This window comes from Mesoplodon bidens (assembly GCF_964165515.1).
Source record: "Mesoplodon bidens genome assembly, chromosome: 10".
NCBI classification, from domain to species: domain Eukaryota; kingdom Metazoa; phylum Chordata; class Mammalia; order Artiodactyla; family Ziphiidae; genus Mesoplodon; species Mesoplodon bidens.
Genome location: NC_138172.1, coordinates 37,432,301 through 37,455,638, shown reverse-complemented (window position 1 = coordinate 37,455,638; position 23,338 = coordinate 37,432,301). Strand labels below are relative to the sequence as shown.

The window sequence follows — 23,338 nt, the reverse complement described above, 5'->3', positions numbered from 1 at the left end:
TTGAGAATTTTTACATCAGTGTTCATAAGGGATAGTGGTATGCAGTTTTCTTGTAGTGTCTTTATCTGGCTTTTGTATCAGGGCCTCATAGAATGAGTTAGCAGGTGTTCCTGCCTCTTCAATTTTTTGGAAGAGTTTAAGAAGGATTGGTATTAGTTCCTCTTTAAATGTTTGGTAGCATTCACCAGCGAAGCCATCAGGTCCAGGGCTTTTCTTTGCTGGAGATTTTTGATGACTGATTCAATCTCCTTACTAGTTATAGGTCTCTTCAAATTTTCTATTTCTTCCTTATTTAGTCTTGGTAGGTTTTATGTTTCTAGGGAATGTATCCATTTCATCTAGGTTATCCAAGTTGTTGGCATATAATTATTCGTAGTAATCTCTTACAATCCTTTTTATTTCTATAGAATCGGTAGTAATATTCCCACTTTCATTTCTTTTTAAGTACCAAGGATCTTTATTCTCAGGTCTGATACTGAATCTGTGGCTGCAGATAATGTCACTATTTTGAGAATTATCTTCATTCTTTGCAAGTCTTCAGCCACAAAGTTACACCTTATTCTCATAACAAGATAAGTGAATCAGGCTGGAAGGGGATTAAGGAGACACACTGATGATAAAAGCAAAAGGGAACACACACTTTTACAAGCATATTGTCCCAGTTACCTTGAAAGTTAAATTTCAGATTAATTTACAAAAGTAGTGACAGTACCTTGATTTAAGTGAAAATCAACACAAGTTATACCTTAAAAAACAAAAAAATCAATTCAGAAATGCTAAGTCAGACAAGCATGCAAAATTCAGAGTATTAAAACATGCAACTGGTTGCCCAAACAGATATATCCCTCAGAAAAAGGGATTTGAAAATGCTAAACAGAACCAAAGGAATTAGAAGCTGAATTAGCAGACCAATTCCCTCATTTTATAAATGAGGGCAGACATTAACTGGCAAAGCTTACTCAGCTAGATTAAGGGTGTACACAGATGTAATTCCTGGTGCTATTTGCAACTACACATATCTAAAATATGAGGAGATAAATATCCGGAACACATTAGGCCCACTGACTTAAATAAAACAGTTCAACAGTGGGGGTGAAGTTGTTATTATAGCATAGCAGCACATTATACATATGTAAGATATTAAATGGCAAGAAAGAATCTCTTAAAGATTTTAATGCTCAGTTTTAATACACAATCAAGTTTCCATCCAATTTTCTGATGTATAGCGAACTGTACTGGCTTAAAACAAAAAGTGCATTCTTCAGTTTTCTTCTACACTTTTTTTGGCCTATCTTTCAAAACAGCACTGGGCTTTTTTTTTTTTTTTTGCGATACGCGGGCCTCTCACTGTTGTGGCCTCTCCCACTGCGGAGCACAGGCTCCAGATGCGCAGGCTCAGCGGCCATGGCTCACGGGCCCAGCCTCTCCGCGGCATGTGGGATCTTCCCAGACCGGGGCACGAACCCATGTCCCCTGCATCAGCAGGTGGACTCTCAACCACTGTGCCACCAGGGAAGCCCCTGGGCATTTTTAATGTAAGTAATGTGATGTTATATATGTACATTCTAATTCACGTTTTAGGAATAAATAAAATCCATATTTCAGTAACTGATAGTGTATTTATAAAATGAAAATCTCTATCAAAATACACTTTTCACTGGGAAAAATAAATAAAACAGACAAATGGATCTACACAAAGTAAAAATTAACTTTGGTAAATTTCAGTGTAGGACAGTCCATAACAAGCTTATTTGCCCTTACTCCCCCAGAGCTGATCATCTTCCAAGTTAAGATTTTAAAAATATTTTTAAATTGAGATTATTATGTTGACATTTGTTTCTCATTCCACATCATCTTCAGCCAAGCTCTGAGCACTTACAATTCTCTGACTAATTGTTGGGAGCTTAGTCAGAAGCCTCTGGAACACTGGTGGTGGAAGAGTTTGCTGCCACACTTGCAGTAACTGCTGTGGCTGTCCACACACAGCAATTGCATTTGTCAAATGGTCCACACCCTTCTCATATTCACCTTGAGCTAGTAACTCTTCACCAAGCTGTATTTCTTCAAGGAAGAATTTCGGAACGGCTTCAGCATATTTAAGGTCAGGTAACTTGGAAAGTCCAGCTCTCTCCTTGGCAAGCTTCTGTTTCTTTCTTCGTTCTCGCAGCCTGTTCTTGAAGTTGGGGTCACTCTGTCTCCTGCAGCCGAAGTAAATGCAGTACCCAATGAAAAGGGCCCCGCACACACCGGAGGAGATGGCGCTGTTCCGGCCCTCCGTCTTTTCTCCAACGAGGCTTCTTTTCTTCCCTCAAAGAAGCTGTTGGCTCAGAACCCTCGGAGCGGACTCCCACTTTCATTTCTGATTTTAATAACTAGAATCTTTTTTTTCTCTTGGTCAGTCTAGCTAAAGGTTTGTCAGTCTTATTGATGTCTCAAAGAACCAACTTTTGGTTTCATTCACTTTCTCTATTCTTCCATCCTCTATTTATCTTCTAGGTCCTTACCTTGCTGTGGGTCCTTTCCCCAGAAAACTGTCCATACATATCAGAGTCTGCATAAACATTCAGTCTTCACAGACCCCTGAAACCCAAGGATCTCCATTTACAAATTTTGGTGCTGAAGGGCTTAAAATTCCAGTGGTCCCTGAAAGATTAAACTGGGTAAAGAATGAGGCATAAGACAAGCAAAGGGACCAGCACTGACAACTCATCAGGCACTGAATCAGTGAGAGCCTCTTGAAATTTATTGTGGTAGGTTGGGTTGGGACCTGAGCATCTGCATTTCTCAAAAGCTCCCAGGGAGGCCGGCTGTTTGTTCTGGTCATGCTTTGAGCAATGAGATTCTAAACAACCACACCCCCTCTAGCTCTGCTTCTCAGGTAAGTTCCCCTCTCCATAAAAGGCATCCCCAGGTAGGCAGGTGTCACCTTGACTCCTCCCTTCTCTTAACCCCATTTTCAGTTACCAAGACCTGAGATGCCATTTCCTGAACATCTCTGACTCCATTTGTCCATTTGTACCCCCCCACCTCAGTTTAGTTCACCAACGTCTCCTGCTTGGACCATTGTAGAGCTCCCCTTACCCCCAGGTGTGATCCCCAACCTCCACCTGTGGTGCAATTTCAAAAGTAAGTTGTCTTAAACTTTTCTTTTTTCCAAAACAAAAACCAAATTTATTCAGCAGCCATTTTAATTAAGAAATCCTATAAATTAGGACCACCACAATTTCAGACACTCCAGTGTGATGTGTACGTCAATAGCTACATCAGGAGAATAAACAAGACATTGAATCTTTTTTTTTTTTTTTTTTTTTGCTGTACGTGGGCCTCTCACTGTTGTGGCCCCTCCCATCGCGGAGCACAGGCTCCAGACGCGCAGGCTCAGCGGCCATGGCTCACGGACCCAGCCGCTCCGTGGCATGTGGGATCTTCCCGGACCAGGGTATGAACCCGTGTCTCCTGCATCGGCAGGCGGACTCTCAACCACTGCGCCACCAGGGAAGCCCTGAATCTTTTTTAAAAATTAGTTTAGCTCCCTTAAAGTTTGGGGGTGGCACCTTATTTAAAGTACCTTCAAGTTTCATATGGGTAAAGCCAGCGGTTTCTCCTCTAGGAGAGTCACATTTAAGAAAACGGTTTCGGTCACTCGCAAAGAGCTGGTGGCAGGAGGAAACTAAGGGGACAGAACCCACGAAAGCTCAGGCCCAAAGCTCCACGGAGAGCCAGAACAGAGCAGAAAAACAGCCAGGGTCTCATCCATGCAGTGCAGTCATGAGAAAGGGTGGAATACAAAAGGCCGGCCAGGAGAACAGAAGAGAGACTCGAGATTGTTTATGCCTGTTTCTGAGAAAGCTCATGGAACAGCCAAGAGTGGCCTCACAGAAAGAGGACGAGTTCTGGATAGAAGGAAAGCACAGAAAAAAATAACTCTCCTCACACAACCCTCTCCACCTATGTGTCCTCTGGAGACTCCAAGAGGTAGCAAAGCGCAGACAGGGCTCTTCTTGGAGCAAGAGAAAGAAAAGACACAGGGGTGAGTTAGCTCTCCCAGGAAGCCCACAGCCTTCCACCTAAGCATGTCTTAAACTTTTAATGTGACTTACAAGAGCCTGTGTGACCCTACCCCTGGTCATATCTCTAGCTTTGTTTCTTTGTATCTTACTCATGCAGTTCCCCCCTCTTGGCCTTTACCTATCCTGTTCCCCCTACTCAGAATCCTCTTATCCATCTTGCACCCAACTCCCACTTCTGCTCCTGACCTGGCTTGCCTATTCCCTCCCTCCTTTCACCCCAATCTAGGTTGGGAGCCTGCCTGGCCAATCCTGTCTGAATTAAGGCTGTTGTGATGATATCCAAAGCCCCTGAAGCTCCTTTAAGCAAAACAAGGACCTGATTATAAGGAGAGAAAGGAGGTGGGTATTTTTTGGACTCCACAGCTGGGAACCCTGGTCCTTTCTTCCCTTTCTCCTTTGGGACTCTCAGCCCAGTGCCCTCTGACTGTTTACTTCATAGCTCTCTGCATCTTTGAAACTTGACTCCAAGTTTTGGGGCCATAAAATCCAATTGTAATTAGGTATTCTCCCTGGGCCAATCAGCTACTGCTAGGGAACTGACACATAGTACAAACATATTCTATGAGCCTCACTCCTGAGTGGGTGGGCAGTTTTGGAAAGGGGAGTAATGGATAAGTAGACACCAAAGGTGTCTCCTGCAACCCTTAGGGTATTTACCCTGTGTTTCCCTTTTGCAGTGGTGTAACTGCCTTCTATTGGTCTGCCTCCCCCAGTGGGCACAAGCTCTTAGGACAGAGGTCAAGTTGTATAACTCTGTCTACAGGGCTGAAACAGAATGGCCCAATAAGTATTTGTGGAATGAAGTGCCAAGAAAGCCCAAAGAAAGGACTGGCCTTCAGGTTCATGGAGGCATCACAGAAGAGGTGACGTCTGGGCCAGGCCTTAAGCAGAGTAAGTTTACTAACTGGGAGTAGAAGTTGAGCAAGAGGGAATGGTGGCCCTGAGGCCTGAATTGGTCCAACCACATGTTACTGAGAACCCAGTGATGAACAATACATTGAGTGATGTTATGGGAATAGAGTTAGGCCTAGAAATGAGTAAGAAGTAGCTGAAGGGGAGATTAGACTCCTGGAGTGTTGAACCAAATGTTTCCTCCTTTGAACCTCTGCTGATAGTTGGTTCTCACAGGAGTTAAGAGTGTACTCTAGGGCTTCCCTGGTGGTGCAGTGGTTAAGAATCCGTCTGCCAATGCAGGGGACACGGGTTCGAACCCTGGTCTGGGAATATCCCACATACTGCGGAGCAACCAGGCCCGTGCGCCACAACTACTGAGCCTGCTCTCTAGAGCCCGTGAGCCACAACTACTGAGCCCGCATGTCTCAACTGCTGAAGCCCACACACCTAGAGCCTGTGCTCCACAGCAAGAGAATCCACCACAATGAGAAGCCCATACACCACAATGAAGAGTAACGCTACCCAGCTCGCCACAACTAGAGAAAGCCCGCGCACAGCAACAAAGACCCAATGCAGCCAAAAATTAATTAATTAATTAATTAAAAAAATATATATGGTACTTAAAAAAAAAGATTGTATTATAATTATGTTTGTGTGTCTGTATCCTCCAGGAGCCTCAGGGCCTGTGTGCTTTTCATCTTTCTATAACAAATCCCCAGGGTTTTGTTTTGTTTTGTTTTGTTTTAATTGAAACTGAATCCCCTCATGGCAAATGGGGGCTGTGGACAACTCTTAATATTCTGTTCAATACATGTTCATGGCACCCACTCCTGTACCAGATTTTGAGGCTACTGAGATGGACCAATCTGGTCCCATCTGGAAGAGTCAAACACAATTCCAATAAGCATGAGGTAGGTGCTACCACCAAGATAATTGCAAAAGTGCAGCTTAGTCTGGAGAATCCCAGCCGATCTCATGTAGAAATAAGAGCTTATAATTCCTCTAGAAGGAGATGGTGGAATTGACTTAAAACAGCAAAGATGTTAGCCAAAATTTCTCTGAACTAAATAAACCTGCATGTACGTTTAGCACTTTGAAAGTTTGTTTATAGCCATTTTTCTCATTTCTTTCTCACCATTGCAAGCATGTTATTCCCATTTTACAGATGAAGAACCCATCTCAGGGAGGTTAAGTGATTTGTCCAAGGTCGTACAGAATGTGAGAGGAGCTGCCTCTGCCTCCCTACCACCAACCCTAAGGAAGAACCCCTCGCTGCTTAGAGGAAGTTTCAACCCCTCCCAGATACTTCCAAGGTCTCTACAGACCTCGGAGTCTGTAAGTGGGGACCATTCTTCCCACCCTGTTCAGAAAAATGTGTATTGATCACCTACTACTTGGAAGGCATCATCCCTACTCCCTTGTTGGAACCTACTCTCAGAAAAGCACCAGCATAACAGTCATTTACCTATGGATTAGTAAACACTTTGTCTTCTCACTGTGCAATGTGAGTATATATATATATATATATATATTCTTAGATCTGTGAATATATATTCTTAGATCTGTGTTCAAATTCTAACTCCACCAGTTACCAGCTATGAGATTTCATGTAACTCAACCTCTTTGAGCTTTAGTTTCTTTTATTTTTTTTAATCTTTTTAAAAAAATTTATTTATTTATTTATTTATTTTTGGCTGTGTTGGGTCTTAATTGCTGCGCACCGGCTTTCTCTAGTTCTGGTGAGCAGGAGCTACTCTTCATTGCAGTGTGCGGGCTCTTTTTGAAAATTTATTCATTATTTTTGCTTCGTTGCTGTGCACGAGTTTTCTCTAGTTGTGGCGAGCAGGGGCTAACTCTTCCTTGTGGTGCGTGGGCTTCTCATTCTGGTGGCTTTTCTTGTTGCAGAGCATGGGCTCTAGGTGTGCAGGCTTCAGTAGTTGTGGCACGTGGGCTCAGTAGTTGTGGTGCACGGGCTTAGTTGCTCCGAGGCATGTGGGATCTTCCCTTCCCCGGGCCCGAATCCATGTCCCCTGCATTAGCAGATGGATTCTTAACCACTGCACCACCAGGGAAGTCCCGGTGTGCAGGCTTCTCATTGCGGTAGCTTCTCTTGTTGCAGAGCACGGGCTCTAGGCACGTGGCCTTCAGTAGTTGAGGCACGTGGGCTCAGTAGCTGTGGCTAGCGGGCTCTAGAGTGCAGGCTCAGTAGTTGTGGCACATGGGCTTAGTTGCTCCACGGCATGTGGGATCTTCCCAGACCAGGGATTGAACCCGTGTCCCCTGAATTGGCAAGCGGATTCTTAACCACTGTGCCACCAGAGAAGTCCCTAGTTTCTTTTAAATTGAGGTAAAATTCATGTAACAAAAAATTAACCATTTTAAGTGAACTACTAAAAAAGAAAGTATATATATATATATATATATATATATATATATATATATATATATATACACACACATATATGTATAACTGAATCACCTTGCTGTACAGGGGAAATTAACATAACATTGTAGTCAACTATATTTCAATAAAATAAATAAACAACACAGTGGCATTTAGTACATTCACAATGTTATGAAATCACATATCTAATTTCAAAACATTTTCATCACCCCAAAATGAAACCTCATACCCATTAAGTACTTATTCTGCATTGTTCTCCCCCCCACCCCTTTTAGCTCCTGGCAACCACCAATCTGCTGTCTGTCTCTATGGATTTGCCTGTTCTGAATATTTCATATAAATGGAATCATACAATATGTGACCTTTTGTTTCTGGCTTCTTTCGCTTAGCATATCATTTTCAATATGCTGTAGTATGTATCAGTATTTCTTTCCTTTGTATGGGTAAATACCATTTCACTGTATGGATATAACACATTTTGTTTATCCATTCATCTGTTGATGAACACTTGGGTTTTTTCCACCTTTTGGCTATTGTGAATAATGCTACAGTGAACACTGGCATACAAGTATCTGTTTGAGCCCATAGTTTGAATTATTTTGGGTATATACCTAGAAGTGAAATTTCTGGATCATTTCATAATCCTATGTTTAACTTTTTGAGAAACCATTAGTCTTCCACTGTGGCTGTGCCATTTTACGTTCCCGTCAGCAACATACAAGGGTTCCAATTTCCCCATATCCTCACTAACGCTAGTAACTTTCTGGGGGGTTTTTTTACATTATTATTTTATAATAGCTGTCCTAATGGCTATGAAGTGGTGTATCACTGTGGTTTTGATTTGCATTTTCCAAATTATTAGTGATGTTAAGCATCTTTTTATGTGCTTATTGACTATTTGTATATCTCCTTTGTACATCTTCTTCAAGTTCTTTGCCCATTTTTGAAGTGGCTTGCTTGTTTTTGTTGTTGAATTGTAGGAGTTCTTTATATATTCTGGATATCAATTCCTCATCAGATACATGATTTGCAAATATTACTTCTATTCCGTGGGTTGCCTTTTCACTTTGTTGATAGTGGCTTTAGATGCACAGTGGTGTTTCATGAAGTCCAATTTGTCTATTTTTTCTTTTGTTGTCTGTGCCTTTGGTGTCATATCCAAGAAATCATTGCCAAATCCAACATCATGAAGCTTTTCCCCTTTGTTTTCTTCTAAGAGTTTTACAGTTTTAGATTTTACATTAGGTCTTTGATCCACTTTGAGTTAATTTTTGTATATAGTGTAAGGAAAGGGTCTAATTTCATTCTTTTGTATGTGGATATCCAACTTTCCCACCATCATTCGTTGAAAAGACTGTCCTTTCCCCCACTGAATTATCTTGGCATCCTTGTCAAAAACCATTTGACTAGGGCTTCCCTGGGGGCACAGTGGTTAAGAATCTGCCTGCCAATTCAGGGGATATGGGTTCGAGCCCTGGTCCGGGAAGATCCCACATGCCACGGAGCAACAAAGCCCATGTGCCACAAGTACTGAGCCTGCACTCTAGAGCCTGCGAGCCACAACTACTGAAGCCCACGAACCTAGAGCCCATGCTCTGCAACAAGAGAAGCCACTGCAATGAGAAGCCTGCCCACAGCAACGAACAGTAACCCCCACTCGCTGCAGCTAGAGAAAGCCCGCACACAGCAACAAAGACCCAACTCAGCCCTAAATAAATAAATTTTAAAAAATCATTTGACTATATGTGAGAGTTTATTTCTGGACTCTATTCTATTCCATGACTGTCTTTATGCCAGTACCATACTGTTTTGATTACTGTAGTTTTGTGTAGTAAGTTTTGAAATCAACTTTGTTTTGGGTTTTTTTTTTTTTCAAGACAGTTTTGGCTATACGGGGTCCCTTGAGATTCCATACGAACTTTATGATGGATTTTTATATTTCTGCAAAAAAATGTTGGGATTTGATAGGGACTGCATTAAATTTGTATATTGCTTTGGGTAGTACTAAAAATCCATGAGCACAGAATGTCTTTCCATTTATTTGTATCTTTAATTTCTTTTAGCAACACTTTAGAGTTTTGTGTGTGTGTGTGTGTGTACTAGCCTTTTCTCTCTTTAAGTTTATTACGAAGTATTTTATTCTTTTTGATGCTAGTGTAAATGGAATTGTTTTCTTAATTTCTTTTCATATTGTTCAGTGTTAGTGTATGAATACATAACTGATTTTTGTGTGTGGGTTTTGTATCCTGCAACTTTGCTGAATTCATTTATTAGTTATCACTTTTTTTTTTGGTGTGGACTCTTTAGAGTTTTCTACATATAAGATCATGTTATCTGTGAACAGAAATAATTTTACTTCTTTTTCAGTTTGTATGTCTTTCTTTTTCTTGGAGAGAATGGAATTATTCTCTGCAGAAATTTTAAAAAGCATCTGTTTCTATGACATCTGTCTATGGACTTGGCAAATGTACATGGTCATTTATCAGGTACTACAGTAAATCTGTGCTGCTTCCCTAGAAGTTGATCAGCAGTATCCTTCACACCCTCCCAGGACCAGCCCTGAAATTGATCCCTTCAAGACCATGAAATCTGGGAGCAGAGCTACAGGCTACTTTTCCACTCTCCAGAGCAGTCATCTGGTGGTTCTTACCCCACCTTATGCTGCTCCTGAGCTCTGGTCCTTCTGCCTAGAATTGTCCTTCCCTGAGTCTTCACATGCTTCTCTCTAGCATTCTTGGCATTCAGATTTCAGCTCACAGGTCACCTCATCAGGGTGGTCTTACCCCATTCTTCCCTCTCCAGACAGCCTCTCTCCCATACAGGTCTCTGTTTTTATGTTCTTTTCAGCACTTATTAGAATTTGAAATTATTTTTTACTATTTGTCTCCCCTATTTAGAAGGTAAGCTACTTCAGGGCAGAGACCTGTAATCTCTTGTTCAGTGCTAGATTAGCATCTGAAATACAGTTCGGGGACAACAAATGTCTGAATGAACATCCAGATGGGACAGGTTTTTATTAGTTTCACTTTACACCAGAGTACTCCAAGCTCAACTTTGAGTACAGTTCTTCACTTCAGTGCATGGTTATAAGAGTGTCCTGTACTCAAACCCCACCCCTTATGTCCCAGCTTCAGTTTTTCCATCTTTGAAGTGGGGTGATACTTATACATGCCTCATTATGTCGATGTGAGGATCAAATGCGTTAATAGCTCTAAAATGCTTACATTTATGCTTGGCACGTCTTATTAGTATTCCCCAGCATCCAGCACAGTGCCTGGTACAAGGTAGGTACCCAATAGGTAATTGCTGAATGGGGAATTTTATGATGCAGAGGTTTGCCAGGTCTTCAATAGATGTTGGGGTAGATTTTTTTTTCAAGCCTCCCAGAGATTATAATCTAGTATAAGAGAAGCTGTGTACGAGGTGAAAGTTAAAAAACATCCCAAGAATAGGATGGCTGGGCTTCCCTCGTGGTGCAGTGGTTACGAATCTGCCTGCCAATGCAGCGGACACGGGTTCGAGCCCTGGTCCGGGAAGATCCCACATGCCGTGGAGCAACTAAACCCATGCACCACAACTACTGAGCCTGTGCTCTGGAGTCCGCGAGTCACAACTGCTGAGTGCGTGCGCTACAACTACTGAAGCCCGCGCGGCTAGAGCCCGTGCTCCGCAACAAGAGAAGCCACTGCAATGAGAAGCCCGTGCACTGCAAGGAAGAGTAGCCCCTGCTCGTCACAACTAGAGAAAGCCTGCACGCAGCAACAAAGACGCAACGTAGCCAAAAATAAAAAAATGAAAAATAAAGAATAGGATGGCTGTCGAAGAAAGAAAAACAACTCTCTGTTCACCTTGGAACCTGGTTCAAAGTGATCATGTTTTTTGGCATCCAGAAGTGGGAGTGGGTTGGAAATGTGGCTGGTGGAAGAAGGACTGGGTTGGTTTTCATGGACTGAGGAGGAGGTTAAACAGGTGAAAGGAAGAGGGTGTTTTTCCAGGTGTGGGTTCACAGTGATGAAGAAGGACTAGCTATAGTTTCTGATTAACAAGTCACTGGTGAGTCTTCTCTAATCTCAGCAGGAAGACCCCAGATTTTTTTTTTTTTTTTTTTTTTTTTTTTGTGGTACGCGGGCCTCTCACTGTTGTGGCCTCTCCTGTTGCGGAGCACAGGCTCCAGATGCTCAGGCTCAGCGGCCATAGCTCACGGGCCTAGCTGCTCTGCAGCATGTGGGATCTTCCCCGACCGGGGCACGAACCCGTGTCCCCTGCATCGGCAGGCGGACTCTCAACCACTGCGCCACCAGGGAAGCCCTAGACCCCAGATTTTTAAACCGCACTTGAAGGCAGAGCCATCAATAGGCAGCTATGCATGTAAATCACTCTAAGGATTCCTCCCTAATATAACCCACTTTCCTACTGGTGAATTGGCGGGTAGCATGATTCCCAAAGGTGGTTGTGAGGGCATAACATCATTCAAGTTGTCAGGGAAGCTCCCAGAGGGCAAGGAAGCAGTGATGTCACAGAAGGGCAACGGCATCTTGGGAGGCTTCCATCATCAGGGGAGCCAGCCCTGGCCCTTGTTGCTCAACCTCAGTGACAGAGGAGGCAGGTAAGTGTGGGTGTCTCTGATAGTTGTGTATTGGGTCTTTTGGGAGAGGGGAGGGAGATAAACAATAAGACTGCTCTCTCAAGTTTCTGCCCAGCTTCACTGGTCTCTTTCTCCTCACTTTGGTCATCTTTAGGGCTCTCACCTGAACCTACTTCGACACTTGAGACCAAATCTGCTTTATGTGTCACACGAGTAGTCCAAGCTAAGAGGCCAACTGGTGAAAATGTGGAGTAGGGAGGGGTCAGACCTCAGGTGATCTCAGGATTCTGAGAAAAGTGAACCAGCTTTTGAGGCATTCTTTGTCCTTTAAGATCATAGGATGAAGTTCCCTTACTTGAGGGAGCAGAGAGCCTCCAGAGGTTTTGAGCATGCTGCTTTCTATCTATGAGCCTGCTGTTTCCAAATGGTTACCGAAATGTCTTTAGCCAGCTGAGCCCTTTCCTTACTTCCAGAGGATAATCTAAATGGAAATCCATGTGTGTACATGTGTGACACAGTGACAAAATTTAATTTAGGTTCAAGTGACTGATATCAGAGCTTTTCTGGAAAGTCTCTTCAGACAAGGGAGATGGGTATCAAGGTAAAATTTCCTGAGTCTCAAAAGCCAAGGGGCTAAGTGAGAATGGAAAATCTAAGGACATGTGAAAGCTGTGATACTTTTGGAGCACCTTCTGCAAATCTAAATTCCCATGGATAGTTTGGGAACACACACTTGTATTTTTATAACTTAATTTGTTCCCCAAAATAACTGATATCTAGAGGTGTGAAGGCCCAGAAGAAAAAGGAAGTGGGAAGGAGAAAGGATTTTTAAAAATTAATTAATTAACTTATTTTTGGCTGCATTGGGTCTTCTTTGCTGCCCGCGGGCTTTCTCTAGTTGCGGCGAGCGGGGTAGCGCTACTCTTTGTTGCGGGGCGTGGGCTTCTCATTGCGATAGCTTCTCTTGCTGCGGAGCACGGGCTCTAGGCACGTGGGCTTCAGTAGTTGTGGCACTCTGGCTCAGTAGTTGTGGCGCACAGGCTTAGTTGCTCCGAGGCTTGTGGGATCTTCCCATAACAGGGATCGAACCCGTGTCCCCTGCATTGGCAGGAGGATTCTTAACCACTGCGCCACCAGGGAAGTCTGAGAAACGATTTTTTTATCCTCTTGATTTTATGAGGAAAACAGAATCCACTTTCAGAATTTTTTCATCATCTCATCAATGTTCACTTCTTGGGATAAGGAGGAGGAAGGGAACCTGGGGCTGTAGTGAAGAAAGCTGACACAGTTCACTCTTCTTGTTAACCGGAGCCCACATGGCAGTAATTCCCAACTTGAGGGAGGAGAACCTGCATCCTTAACTTCCCACTGAGTGTCAGTGATCAGGAAAGCCCTTTCTTGTCCCCACTTTTTTTCCAGCTTCAGTTAACAGGAAACCGGACGGGAGGGGGGAAAACCTAGAGTTGCATGGTGCGCATCAATTTCAGGGGTCCTTGAGAGCTGCGCCTAACCTCTGTAGGAGGCGATAGCAGTAGTAGCAATCATCATTGGCAGCATCAGCAATGACCGATCCCCAATGTTGAGCCCCATATCTCCGCGCCAGGCACTTGCATCATCTCATCCAATCCTAACAAGCCTCCAGGGTTATCCCTAAGTGAGGAATGAGGAGGAACCGAGGCTCAATTGAAGCACTGACTGGTCGACGTGCCTCTCTGGTGGCTAGCGGGGTGCAAACCCATTCTGTCGGACCCACCACTAAAACCATTCCCAGGTTTCCGGCCTGAGATTTCCGTGCCTCATTCACACCTGAAAAAAGTTATCTGTAGCATAGACGGCTCTGTAGAGGGAGGAATCGCAGTCCACCCGGCGCGGGGCAACGGCGGCCTCCGCTAGGCTCTCAGCGGAACTTTCCTGTCGGCGGCGCATGTTCCCGTCCGGGCGGCCGGGCGCGCGGGCCGAGAGGGGGACGCTTTCTGGCGCGGACCGCCAGCGGAGGCTGCGAGCGCCGCCGCAGGAGAACACCGACGCTCAGCCGGAGCCAGCCCGCGGCGCCCGGGCCTGGCCGGCTGCTTCCCTCTACCCCAGACGCCGCTGCCGCAGGCACTGCCAAGGCGGGCGCAGAGGAACGCTCGGCCACTCGGCCCTGCCCGGCCCGGCGCGGCCCGGAGCCGCGGCGCGGGAGGTGAGTGCGGGTGCCGGCCCCCGGCTCCCTGCTCGGGCCGCCGGGACCCGCAACAATGGGGGCGGAGTGGAGACGCGGCCAGGGCCCCTGGCGCTCAGCGGCCTGGGTCAGCAAGTGGGTCCCGGCGGCCCAGGCCTTGGGGCGCTGGATCCGACCTAGGGAACTCCAGTGGCCGGAGGCTTGGCGGGGGTCTTCGCCTCCACCCGGGGCCGTGTTGGCTTGGTATTTAGAATTTTTGTAGCCGGGAAAGGGAGTTATAGGGGCACGGAGACTTAACTCTAGAGGCGTGCGCTCTTAGTGCCTCATGCAGACGCCCTGGAGGCTGGCCATAGCGGGTGGATTGGGGGGAGGATGCGTTTGGGATTCTAGGGGCCTCAGTGTGCCTGGTCCCTAAGGCGAATCGAGATGCGTCTCTCCCTGCCCTCCTCCCCACCCGCTCCACGCCCCCAGGTCCATGAACTTGGCAGACCGGGATCTGACTGGGGAGAAAGGGTATTGAGTATTTAGCTTCTCTGAGGTAATCGGTGATTAGTTCCTGGAAAGGCAGAAGCTCAGCTGGGCACAGGGGAGTTGAGCAAAGGGCTGGATTCTCCAGGGCCCAGCATTCTGGAGTTGAGTGGTTCTCAGGTAGGGAACTTGTCGCAAGAATGTCTCCGTGAGTAGTGTTGGCCACCTTGGAGTTAGGGTGAAGCCGGAGTTGTGAATTGGAGAGTATAGAGGAGGGTTGGTAGGCTGCTGAAGTTGGAGAATTAGCTTTTTGTGGGCCATGGTGGTAGCAGCCTGTGAGATGAACAAGGGGCCTTTGCAGAGTGGGCTTTCTGATAGAGAATGACCTCTTACTGAGGGGGAGGGGTGACTCAGATCTTAGAATTCCTGTCCCTTGCTAGTGGATGTGGCTGACTGTGTTGGTGGCTGGGCACTGAGGTAGACGGTGCTGGAAGGAGCGTTTGGGGGCTGAATTGAGTTTGTTCCTGAATAGAAGACAGTGTGGACCATTCCTTCTTACTCCAAGTCAGAATGGTAGCTGTCACTGACAGTGTTTTAAGTAAATAATTTCTTTGTGGTATTTGGATCCAAAGCTTTCCTCTGTTCATTTTTTTTCTCCTTTGTTTTTGAATTGTGACTCATACTTTCTTTTCAGCACTATGGCTGTTGTTTATGATGATAGACAAACTTAGACAGTATAATATATATAAATTCCAGGGATTTTTCAGTCCAATTCTAAATCTAAATTAAGAGCCTCTTTTCACTAATTTATGTGTCATTGTTTAATGTATGCAACTCTAGAGAGGGATGTGAAAACTCTAACAGTTTATGTTGTTAAAAGTTCTTTATATCCCTAAACTTCATTTTCTCCTACTACCGTGAAGTCATTACGTTAAATCTGTTAAATCTTAGTGACTGTCATTTTAACTCTCCCAGGGCATTATCTTCACTAGAAGTGTTGTCTGTCTGGTCTGTACACTGTGTCTTATCTGTATCATTGAAAGGCAATGTGCAAACTCCAAATAGCTGAGGCCTGCATCTGTGCACCAGAGCTCTCTCTATGTAGTATTCAGGCAAAAGTTGGTGTGTTGTCTGTAGATGAGATATCAAATCTCATATGAAAAAAAAAGTGTCAGAGTCATTGCACTTTCAGAGTTTGTTTAGAGTGTTAGGAGTTGTATTGCCTCATTGGAGTATATAAGAGTATAAATTTTCAGGTGAGATGTGAGGTAATTCTGACTATTTGTAGTTGTACTGATGGTTCTGGGGATTGTTTTTCCCCTTAATCTTTAAAAAATCCTATATTTCCCTTGCACTGTATTATTTCTGTCTGTCCCATTCTCTCTTTTAAGTTTTCTATCTTAAGTAACTCATTCTTTCATAAACCAATATCTATTGAATTATTCCAGGCACTGTGTTGGGCACCTCTACAATGGTGATGTTTTTCATGTTTTAATAGTAATAGTTCATATTTCAGAAGTGGCTATAGGTCTATGAAGGAAGAAGTGATTCAGGCATATCAAGCTTTTAATCAGTAAAACCATTGAATGAAGTTTTTAAAAAGTAATGATTTTGACTAGTGACAATTGATTATCCTCATATATTTCCATGGGAAAAGTTCACAATGGTATGGGGTTGTTTCTGCATTGTTTTATTTACATACACCTGTTAACTTTAAGTATGCCTGTAGACAAACCACAAGGTAAACATTTTGTTGCTGTGTGTGTCTTGATGAGCTATGATTTACAAATACTGTATATGTGCTTAGGTTCCCCAGGAAGCCATCACACTTTCCTTCCCACTGTGGTTTTGGGAGCATGAAGGCGTTGCTTACTCCCTTTGTCTGGTTCACTGTATGTAGGCTGGGAGTGTCTGCTGATGCCTTGGAGTGCTGTCTCCTAGAACAGGAGGAATAAGATTGAGGTAAGGCGCAGCCTGTTTGAAATTCCTTGCCTCTTAATTATTACTGCATAAATTATATTTGAATGCTTTTTTGCTTTAATTGTTAATCTCCATTCCTATCTAGTTAAATGAAATTCTGTCCTTTGCTCTCTTCTCTATCTCTCTGTATGTATTTTGGCCAAAAATAAATGAAGAGGTTTAAAATCAAGACACTAAGACAGTAAATAAATTCTTTGAAATATCTTTCATTTTTCCCTCTGGAATATTTACTTGATCAAATAAAATGAAAACTGCTTTATTTTGTTGCTTTGAAGGCAAACTGATTGCTGAAAAATATTTTGACTACCTCTTAGTCAGATGGATAACCTCAGAAACTCTTGGAAAGAAGGCTTAAAGTGTTTGATTTCTTTGGAAAGATTCTGAGGTGTCTAGTACAATGGAAAGAGCATGGTCTTTGGGGTCATCCCATCTCTACCTCTTGCTTGCTTTTTGACCTGGGTAAGCTGTTAACCTCTCTGAGCCTTGTTTTTTAATTTAATTTTTTTCAGCCTGTGAAATGGGGTTAAAATAACCTCTGCAGGTTGTAGTGAGGACTGGAGATGAGGGCCTGGTGCTTAATGGGTGGCCAGTGCTTGCTGTTGGTAGTAGGTTGTGTATATCATTATGTTGGGTTACTGTTCTCAGTAGTATTAGTAATAGGAGTGTGGCTGGGTGCTATGCATGGATGAGAGGTTCAATTTCCTTGTCTGGTGAGGAAGGCAGCCTTCTGTCTACACCTGTTGGCACCCTGGACAGGTGAGAGAATTGTTGAGGTAGTCTTTATCCAGTACTGGTGGCCGGGAGTCAACACTATAAAGTCCAAGGTCATTCCTGGCACTGGTAGGTTTTTTCCTGGCAGTTTCTATGGAGAAGCCAGGAGGTAACTGTTTGGCATGTCCTTGTTTTGGGAACAGTGGGCATTCCCAGTGACAGAGTGCTGGAGTATGCCAGGCAGCATATTCTGTGTGGCCCCTGATCAGGATATTTCTCTAGCTTTCTTCTGTTGGCATCAGATACCTGACTTTGGTCTTTTTGCCTGGAAGGCTCCAGATGCTGGAGAGATTTGTCGTCTTTCTCTAATTTGGGCTAGTTTGATAGAATCTAGCACTCTGTTCAGAAATGTTTTTGATGAACAGAAGGTTCACAGGCTTTGTTATAGAATTGTTCAGTTTTATTTTTTCCCTGTGAGAGGGGGGGGAGAAAAAAGTAGAGAGAAAAATAAGTATGAGCCAGACAGAAATGATTCAAAATAACTGGCCCTAAATCTCTTCCAGTCTTCCTTAGTCAAATTCCCCCTCCGTTTGGGGTGGTCTTTAACTTCAGTTAAAAGTAAATAATATTCCTCTGGCCTCAAGATACATGAACATCTAGATCCTGATATGTCTCTACTTCAACATCTCACAAAGACCTTTATGACCTGGCCTCTTTGGTATCTTCCTTTCTAGTCTCTCTTCTGCCACAATTCCTCTGTCACTTTAGGCTCCAGTTATAGTGAGCTCCTTGAATGTCCCAGCATTCTCAGGCTATTTCTCCTACTAATTTTCCTCCCGTTCTAGTGCTTGTTTGACTCTTAGGCTTGAATTTACTAGGAATTCAGGCACCATCACTTAAAACTCTTCCTTGATTCTTCCCAGATTAGGCTGAATGCCTTTCCTTTGTATGGCATTGCAATCTGTGAAAGCTTCTTTCATAATCACTGTACTCTTAACTTTGGGTATTTTTGTGTGTTTTCTGTGCTTATGTTGTGACCTACGTGAGGGCAGGACCTGGTCTTGTTTAACTATATATCCCAGTATCTAAACATTTCTGATACAGAAGTAGCTACTCAATAAATGTTTAGTGAAGAAATGAATGGCCTCTGCATGTAAAATACCATGAAATCATTCCTTGTGGAGCTGGTGATGTGATGAGGGTTCTGATTTCATGGGTGCCTCAGATCCTGGCTGAAGCAGTGCTTCTGCCTTTGTATTTCCAGGTTCCTAAAAGCAATACATAATTTTGCTGTGAAAATATGTTGCTTATTCCATATGTTTATGGTTTTGATGCTGGGGAGCTATTACTTGCTCTCTTTGGGTCTTGGCAAAAGTTTCCCTTGGAAGAGAATGTGACAGTTCTTTATGGGTATTATCTAGATCTTCCACTGGCCATTTACTGCTCTGAGCAATTTGTCTTCATGTGTGAAGAACAGTGACTAGTCAGTTTGGGCTACAAGGTCTCTAGACAGCTACTTCCAGCCTGGGTGTGGGTAATGGATTTAACACTAGGATGTTGTGACTTTTGTCAGCTGATGGACTTTTTGAAGATCAGCTGAGCTCAATGTGGCCATATTCAGGATATAAGATCATTTGCCCAAACTTTATTTAGGAATTTGAACTCAGTGATTATGAAATTATCTGTATTAGTCCTTCGTTCAGCCTAATACTGTACTAACACTGAAATTGATATATTAGTTCTTTGTTAGGAAGCTCTGTGTTCTGAGTTATTAAGCTAGAAGTAATGGAATTGTGCCAATTCATTTAGTCACCCTCTTGGTTCTTCTTAGTGGTAAAATAACTTGAGAATATACTACCTAAATTACTTTGAATTAATTTTCATGGTTGATCAGACCACATAGGAATCCCACTGTCCAGGTGTAAGGAACTCTATTGAAGCCTACCTAATGCAGTTATTCTTTCATGAAGAAAAGGAAAGCATGAAAAGTAACTGTAGTTAAAGATAAAAATTGACATGAGATAAAAAGGAAAACTGAGACAAAGCATAAGGCACTTTAAATGTGGCAAGCAACTGTTAAATTGAAGAAATTTGTGAGCAGTGTTGAAATCTTGTGAAGAAAATTGTTATATAGGTTAAAAGCAATAAAAACATGGACAGTTTCAGCCAGCATAGGCACATTGAAGGTGCTAGCACCCATTTATGGTTTTATAGCACCATTGATGAAAGTGATATATAGGTAGAATTGAAAAATGTTTGCTTTACTATGATAAGTATACGTATACCTTTCATATGTATGATATTATAGTTTTATAAAACACTTTGATGTACATTTACTTTACTGCATCCTCCCAGCAACACTGTGAGGCAGATATCCCCATTTTATAGATGAAGAAGCAAATACAAAGAGGTGAAGTGGCTTGCTTTCAAGTTCACAAAGCCAATAAGAAAAAAAGGTGGGACTTGATGCCAGGTTTTCTAAGTTTAGGGCCTTTTTTAACCTCCTCATGAGATATTGTTAGGGCTTCAGTTTGGGGTGAAAGTCACTCCTTATTCCAGGCTTCTGGCCAGTAGAGGATACACACAGAGAAGGTAGTGCCACACAGGGAGCAGAGCTTCTGCCCTAGTAACAGCAGCCTAGTAACTCTGCAAGAGCTGGGTGTGGGGGAGCCTAGGTGGAGCCTCCACCTTCCTCACAGATCCCTTACGGGTTATGAGAAACACCCAAAACCAGGTGGAGAGTTTTTGCCCTTGAAGCCCAGTGACACAAATTGGGATCTTCCTCCTAATGTGATGAAATTTAGAAATTGGAAGAAAAATGGAAGTTTGGGAAAGAATCCTTTAAGTTGTGATTCTGGATTGAGCTTAGGCTCTTTGTTCTCATTGTGCCATCCACTCTCACTGTCTTCCCCCACCCTATCTCTCTACCTTTCTTTTCTCTCCTATTTCACCCACCTCCCACCTTAGTTTGGATGCTGGTTTGCCATGGTCCACAGTTACAGTGCTGCCCTCCCCAGGTCTGAGAACCTGCTTGAACCTTTGCATTCTGCCAGTTGCCAACCCTGAATTCTCTCCCCTGGCTTCTTTCACTGCCCCTAGGCTGCCCAGTGTTTCTGGGGAGTCAGGAAAATGGGCTGCTTTGGTTGTCAGCAGTTCCCATTGCCTCACTTCAGTTGAGCTGTCTCTGCCCCTCCGGGTGCTCTTGTGCTGCATTCTCAGGGTCCCAGTTCCCACAGCAGCTGCTTGCACGTTTTGCAAGGCTCGTTTTTCCCTCAGGCCCTAGACCTGCTCTCTGTCTGCCTCATTCTTGACCTGTGACTTCACTTTAGGGCTTGTGCTCACTAATTTTTTCCCCTTTCCTTTCTATTATGACACTTTCATCACTCTTGCTTTTGGAAATTCCTTGACTTTTTTCCTGATTATGCAAGTAATATATGAGCACAGTAAAATTCAGGCATTTTTATTTTTATTTTATTTTATTTTATTATTTTTTTAAGTTTTTTCAGTTTACCCTTCCCCCTCCCCGGAGGCATTTTTAAATAAGGAAAGGAACCCATAATCCCATGTCTCAATGTTAACCACTATCATGAATTTGGTTTATATATATCCACACTTTTTTCCACTGTGTATGCTGACATGGATGTATTTGTGCTTCTGTATGTGTGTGAGATAAAGTAATTCATTTTTACAGAAATGGAATAACAGTATATCTACTTTTCTATAATTTGCTTTCTGTCTTCATTTAATGCCTTTATTTTGGGCATTTTCCCATGTTTCGGACACATATCTATCTTTTAATAGTTACGTAGTTAATTTCTATCAGTTTTCCTAGTCCCCTGGTGACAGCCATTTGTTTCTTTTTCTCTGCAGTTACAAGCATCCTTGTAAATATATCTCCGTATCTTCTGTACTCTGTATACTTCTTAGGATAAATTCCTACAAGTGGAGTTTCTGTGTCAAAAGTTATGCATGTTTAAAATTTTACTAGATATTATCACATAACTTTTGAAAGATTATATCAATTTATACTTCTTCTCTAACACTGAACATTAAATAAATTTAATCTTTGACAATTGAAGCCTAGATAACTTTTATTTACATTTCCTTAAATGTAAGTGATGAGCATCTTTTCATGTTTTTGTTTCATATATAGATTGATTGATCAATTAATTAATTGATTACTCAGTTATCTTCTTTCTAGCATCTTCCTATCCTCCCTCCCTCCCCTTTTTGTTTTTACCTACATACAAGGTAGACCCATAGTAACTTGACCTCTCATGCCATCCTAGCCCTCTCCTTCCTGTCCCTTATATCTAAAATGCAGTTTTACTGCCATTTCCTCACTACTTGCTTTATCTATATCTCTTAATCCTTTGTGGTCTGGCTTCTGGTCCTGTTTTTCTCCTGAATACTATCTCTGAGTGAATTCCTTGTTGCCCAGACAAAAATTTTTTTCTTGATGTTTGTTCTCCCTTGTTTTGAATAATTCCCCATTCCCTACCATCCTTGCAGGGAGGGAAGTTGCACATGAGTGGACTTTTTATTATGGAAAATTTCAAACATATACAACAGCAGGGAGTATAGTATAATGAACCCCATGGACCCATCACTCAATTTCAATAATGACCAATATTTCCCCAATTTTTTCTTTCAATTGTCCTTCCCACCTTTTTTTGCTGTTGTTGGCATATTTTAAAGCTAAATCTCAGACTTTGTCACTGAGTGTGTTGTCTCTAACTAATAAGAATATTTTATTTCTTAAACACCATTACATTGCCATTTTCTACCCTGATAAAAATAAACGTTTCCTTAATAGTGAGGACTTGATATTTAATCCTGGCTCTGATACCTGCTGTTTAACTTGGGCAATTTTTAAACTTGTTTTCTCATCTTGAAATGCAGTGAGATAATGATGATAATGCTGCCTAATAGGGTGGTTGTGAGGTTACCTTATTTATTCCCACATGAAGTGCTTAGCACTGTGCTTTACCTACGTGGGGGCTCAAACATTTTTTGCATTTACTCTGTCTTCATCTATCCATTCATTCAGCAGATATTTATGGAACACATATGTGTCATCTGAAGAGGAGACACTGACCTTGGCTTCTAAGATTCTGCACTATCCTGATTCTCTGCCTGCCTCTCAGATGTTTAAAAACCCCTTCCTTTTTCCTCCTGGATGTGGATGTAACCCAGGTTTGTTGTTTTTCGTTTTCTATTCCCTCTGTAGTCTGACCCTCAGAAATCTAGCTCTTTCACTCCCACCACTTCAGGCTATCCAAGTGACTCAATTCTATAACCATGGTTTCTTTACCAAGCAACAAACCCACATTTCATCCTGGCCTTTAGACATGTCTTTCTGGTCATGGGAATGAGTGTAAAGTGCCCTGAACTGAGTCTGCCCACCAGGGCTTCACTCAGTCTTGCCACTAACTCCATGGCTTGGGCAGTTCAGTCACTTCTCTTGATCTTGGTGTCCTCAGTCAGAAGGATGGTAGGGCTGGATTAGAGTCTGAAGTCCTGTGCAGCTTTAAAAGCCTATCAGCTGTGAGAAGGTGGTTTCAGAAATGTCCTGCTCAGCATATGTGGGACCACATGCATCATTCTACTCCCCAAACAAGTTTCTGGCTTTTCCCATCTGGCCTCTCTCAGGATATCCAGGCTTCATCCTGTGGCTTTTCCCTTTCATTTGTCTTCAACATAGGGCCAGTTATCTCGTGGCTAGTTCTTCAGTTAATCCTGACTCCTGGCTCTTCCAGAAACATACATTTAGCACTTTTCAGCTTTGTGTCTGTATTCACATTGTTTTCTTTGGCTGTCCTATTCACATTGTTTCTCCTGAACCTGTGTTCTGGCCGATTGAATTTCTGACCATCTTTCTAGACTAAGTTCAGGTGACAGCTTCATCCACATTGGAAGTGAGTCCTCCCTCTTCTGACTCTCATGACTGGCAGTGCATCAGTGACATTTCACAGTATGCCTGGTGCTTCAGCTATTTGTTTGTGTAAGTTTTTCTTCCCTCCTAGTGTAATCTTCTTGAGTATAGGTACCACATTTACACTGCG

At 43.0% G+C, this 23,338-nt stretch overlaps 2 protein-coding genes across 8 annotated transcripts in view; one reads left to right on the top strand and one right to left on the bottom strand.

Annotated features, from left to right (window-relative positions):
* Positions 1 to 1,667: 1,667 nt before the first annotated feature.
* Positions 1,668 to 13,543, bottom strand: LOC308624260 (mitochondrial import receptor subunit TOM20 homolog; the record flags this gene model as incomplete). Its single annotated transcript, XM_081247353.1, has 3 exons — positions 1,668 to 2,307; positions 3,569 to 3,670; positions 13,465 to 13,543. 3 exons carry the CDS (start codon positions 13,541 to 13,543, stop codon positions 1,841 to 1,843), a joined length of 648 nt encoding a protein of 215 aa, XP_081103479.1. The 3' UTR covers positions 1,668 to 1,840.
* A 378-nt stretch (positions 13,544 to 13,921) lies between these two features.
* The window catches only part of RAD54L2 (RAD54 like 2), an 88,219-nt gene continuing 78,802 nt past the window's right edge, over positions 13,922 to 23,338 (top strand). For 2 of the 7 annotated variants that reach the window (XM_081246561.1, XM_081246555.1), the window contains exons 1-2: positions 13,922 to 14,135; positions 16,390 to 16,544. The gene's annotated coding sequence lies outside the window, so the exon portion shown is untranslated. Of the gene's footprint in view, positions 14,136 to 14,553; positions 14,763 to 16,389; positions 16,545 to 22,323; positions 22,470 to 23,338 lie in introns of those variants that run through there. The other 5 variants (XM_081246556.1, XM_081246557.1, XM_081246559.1 and 2 more) reach the window with 5 other exon arrangements.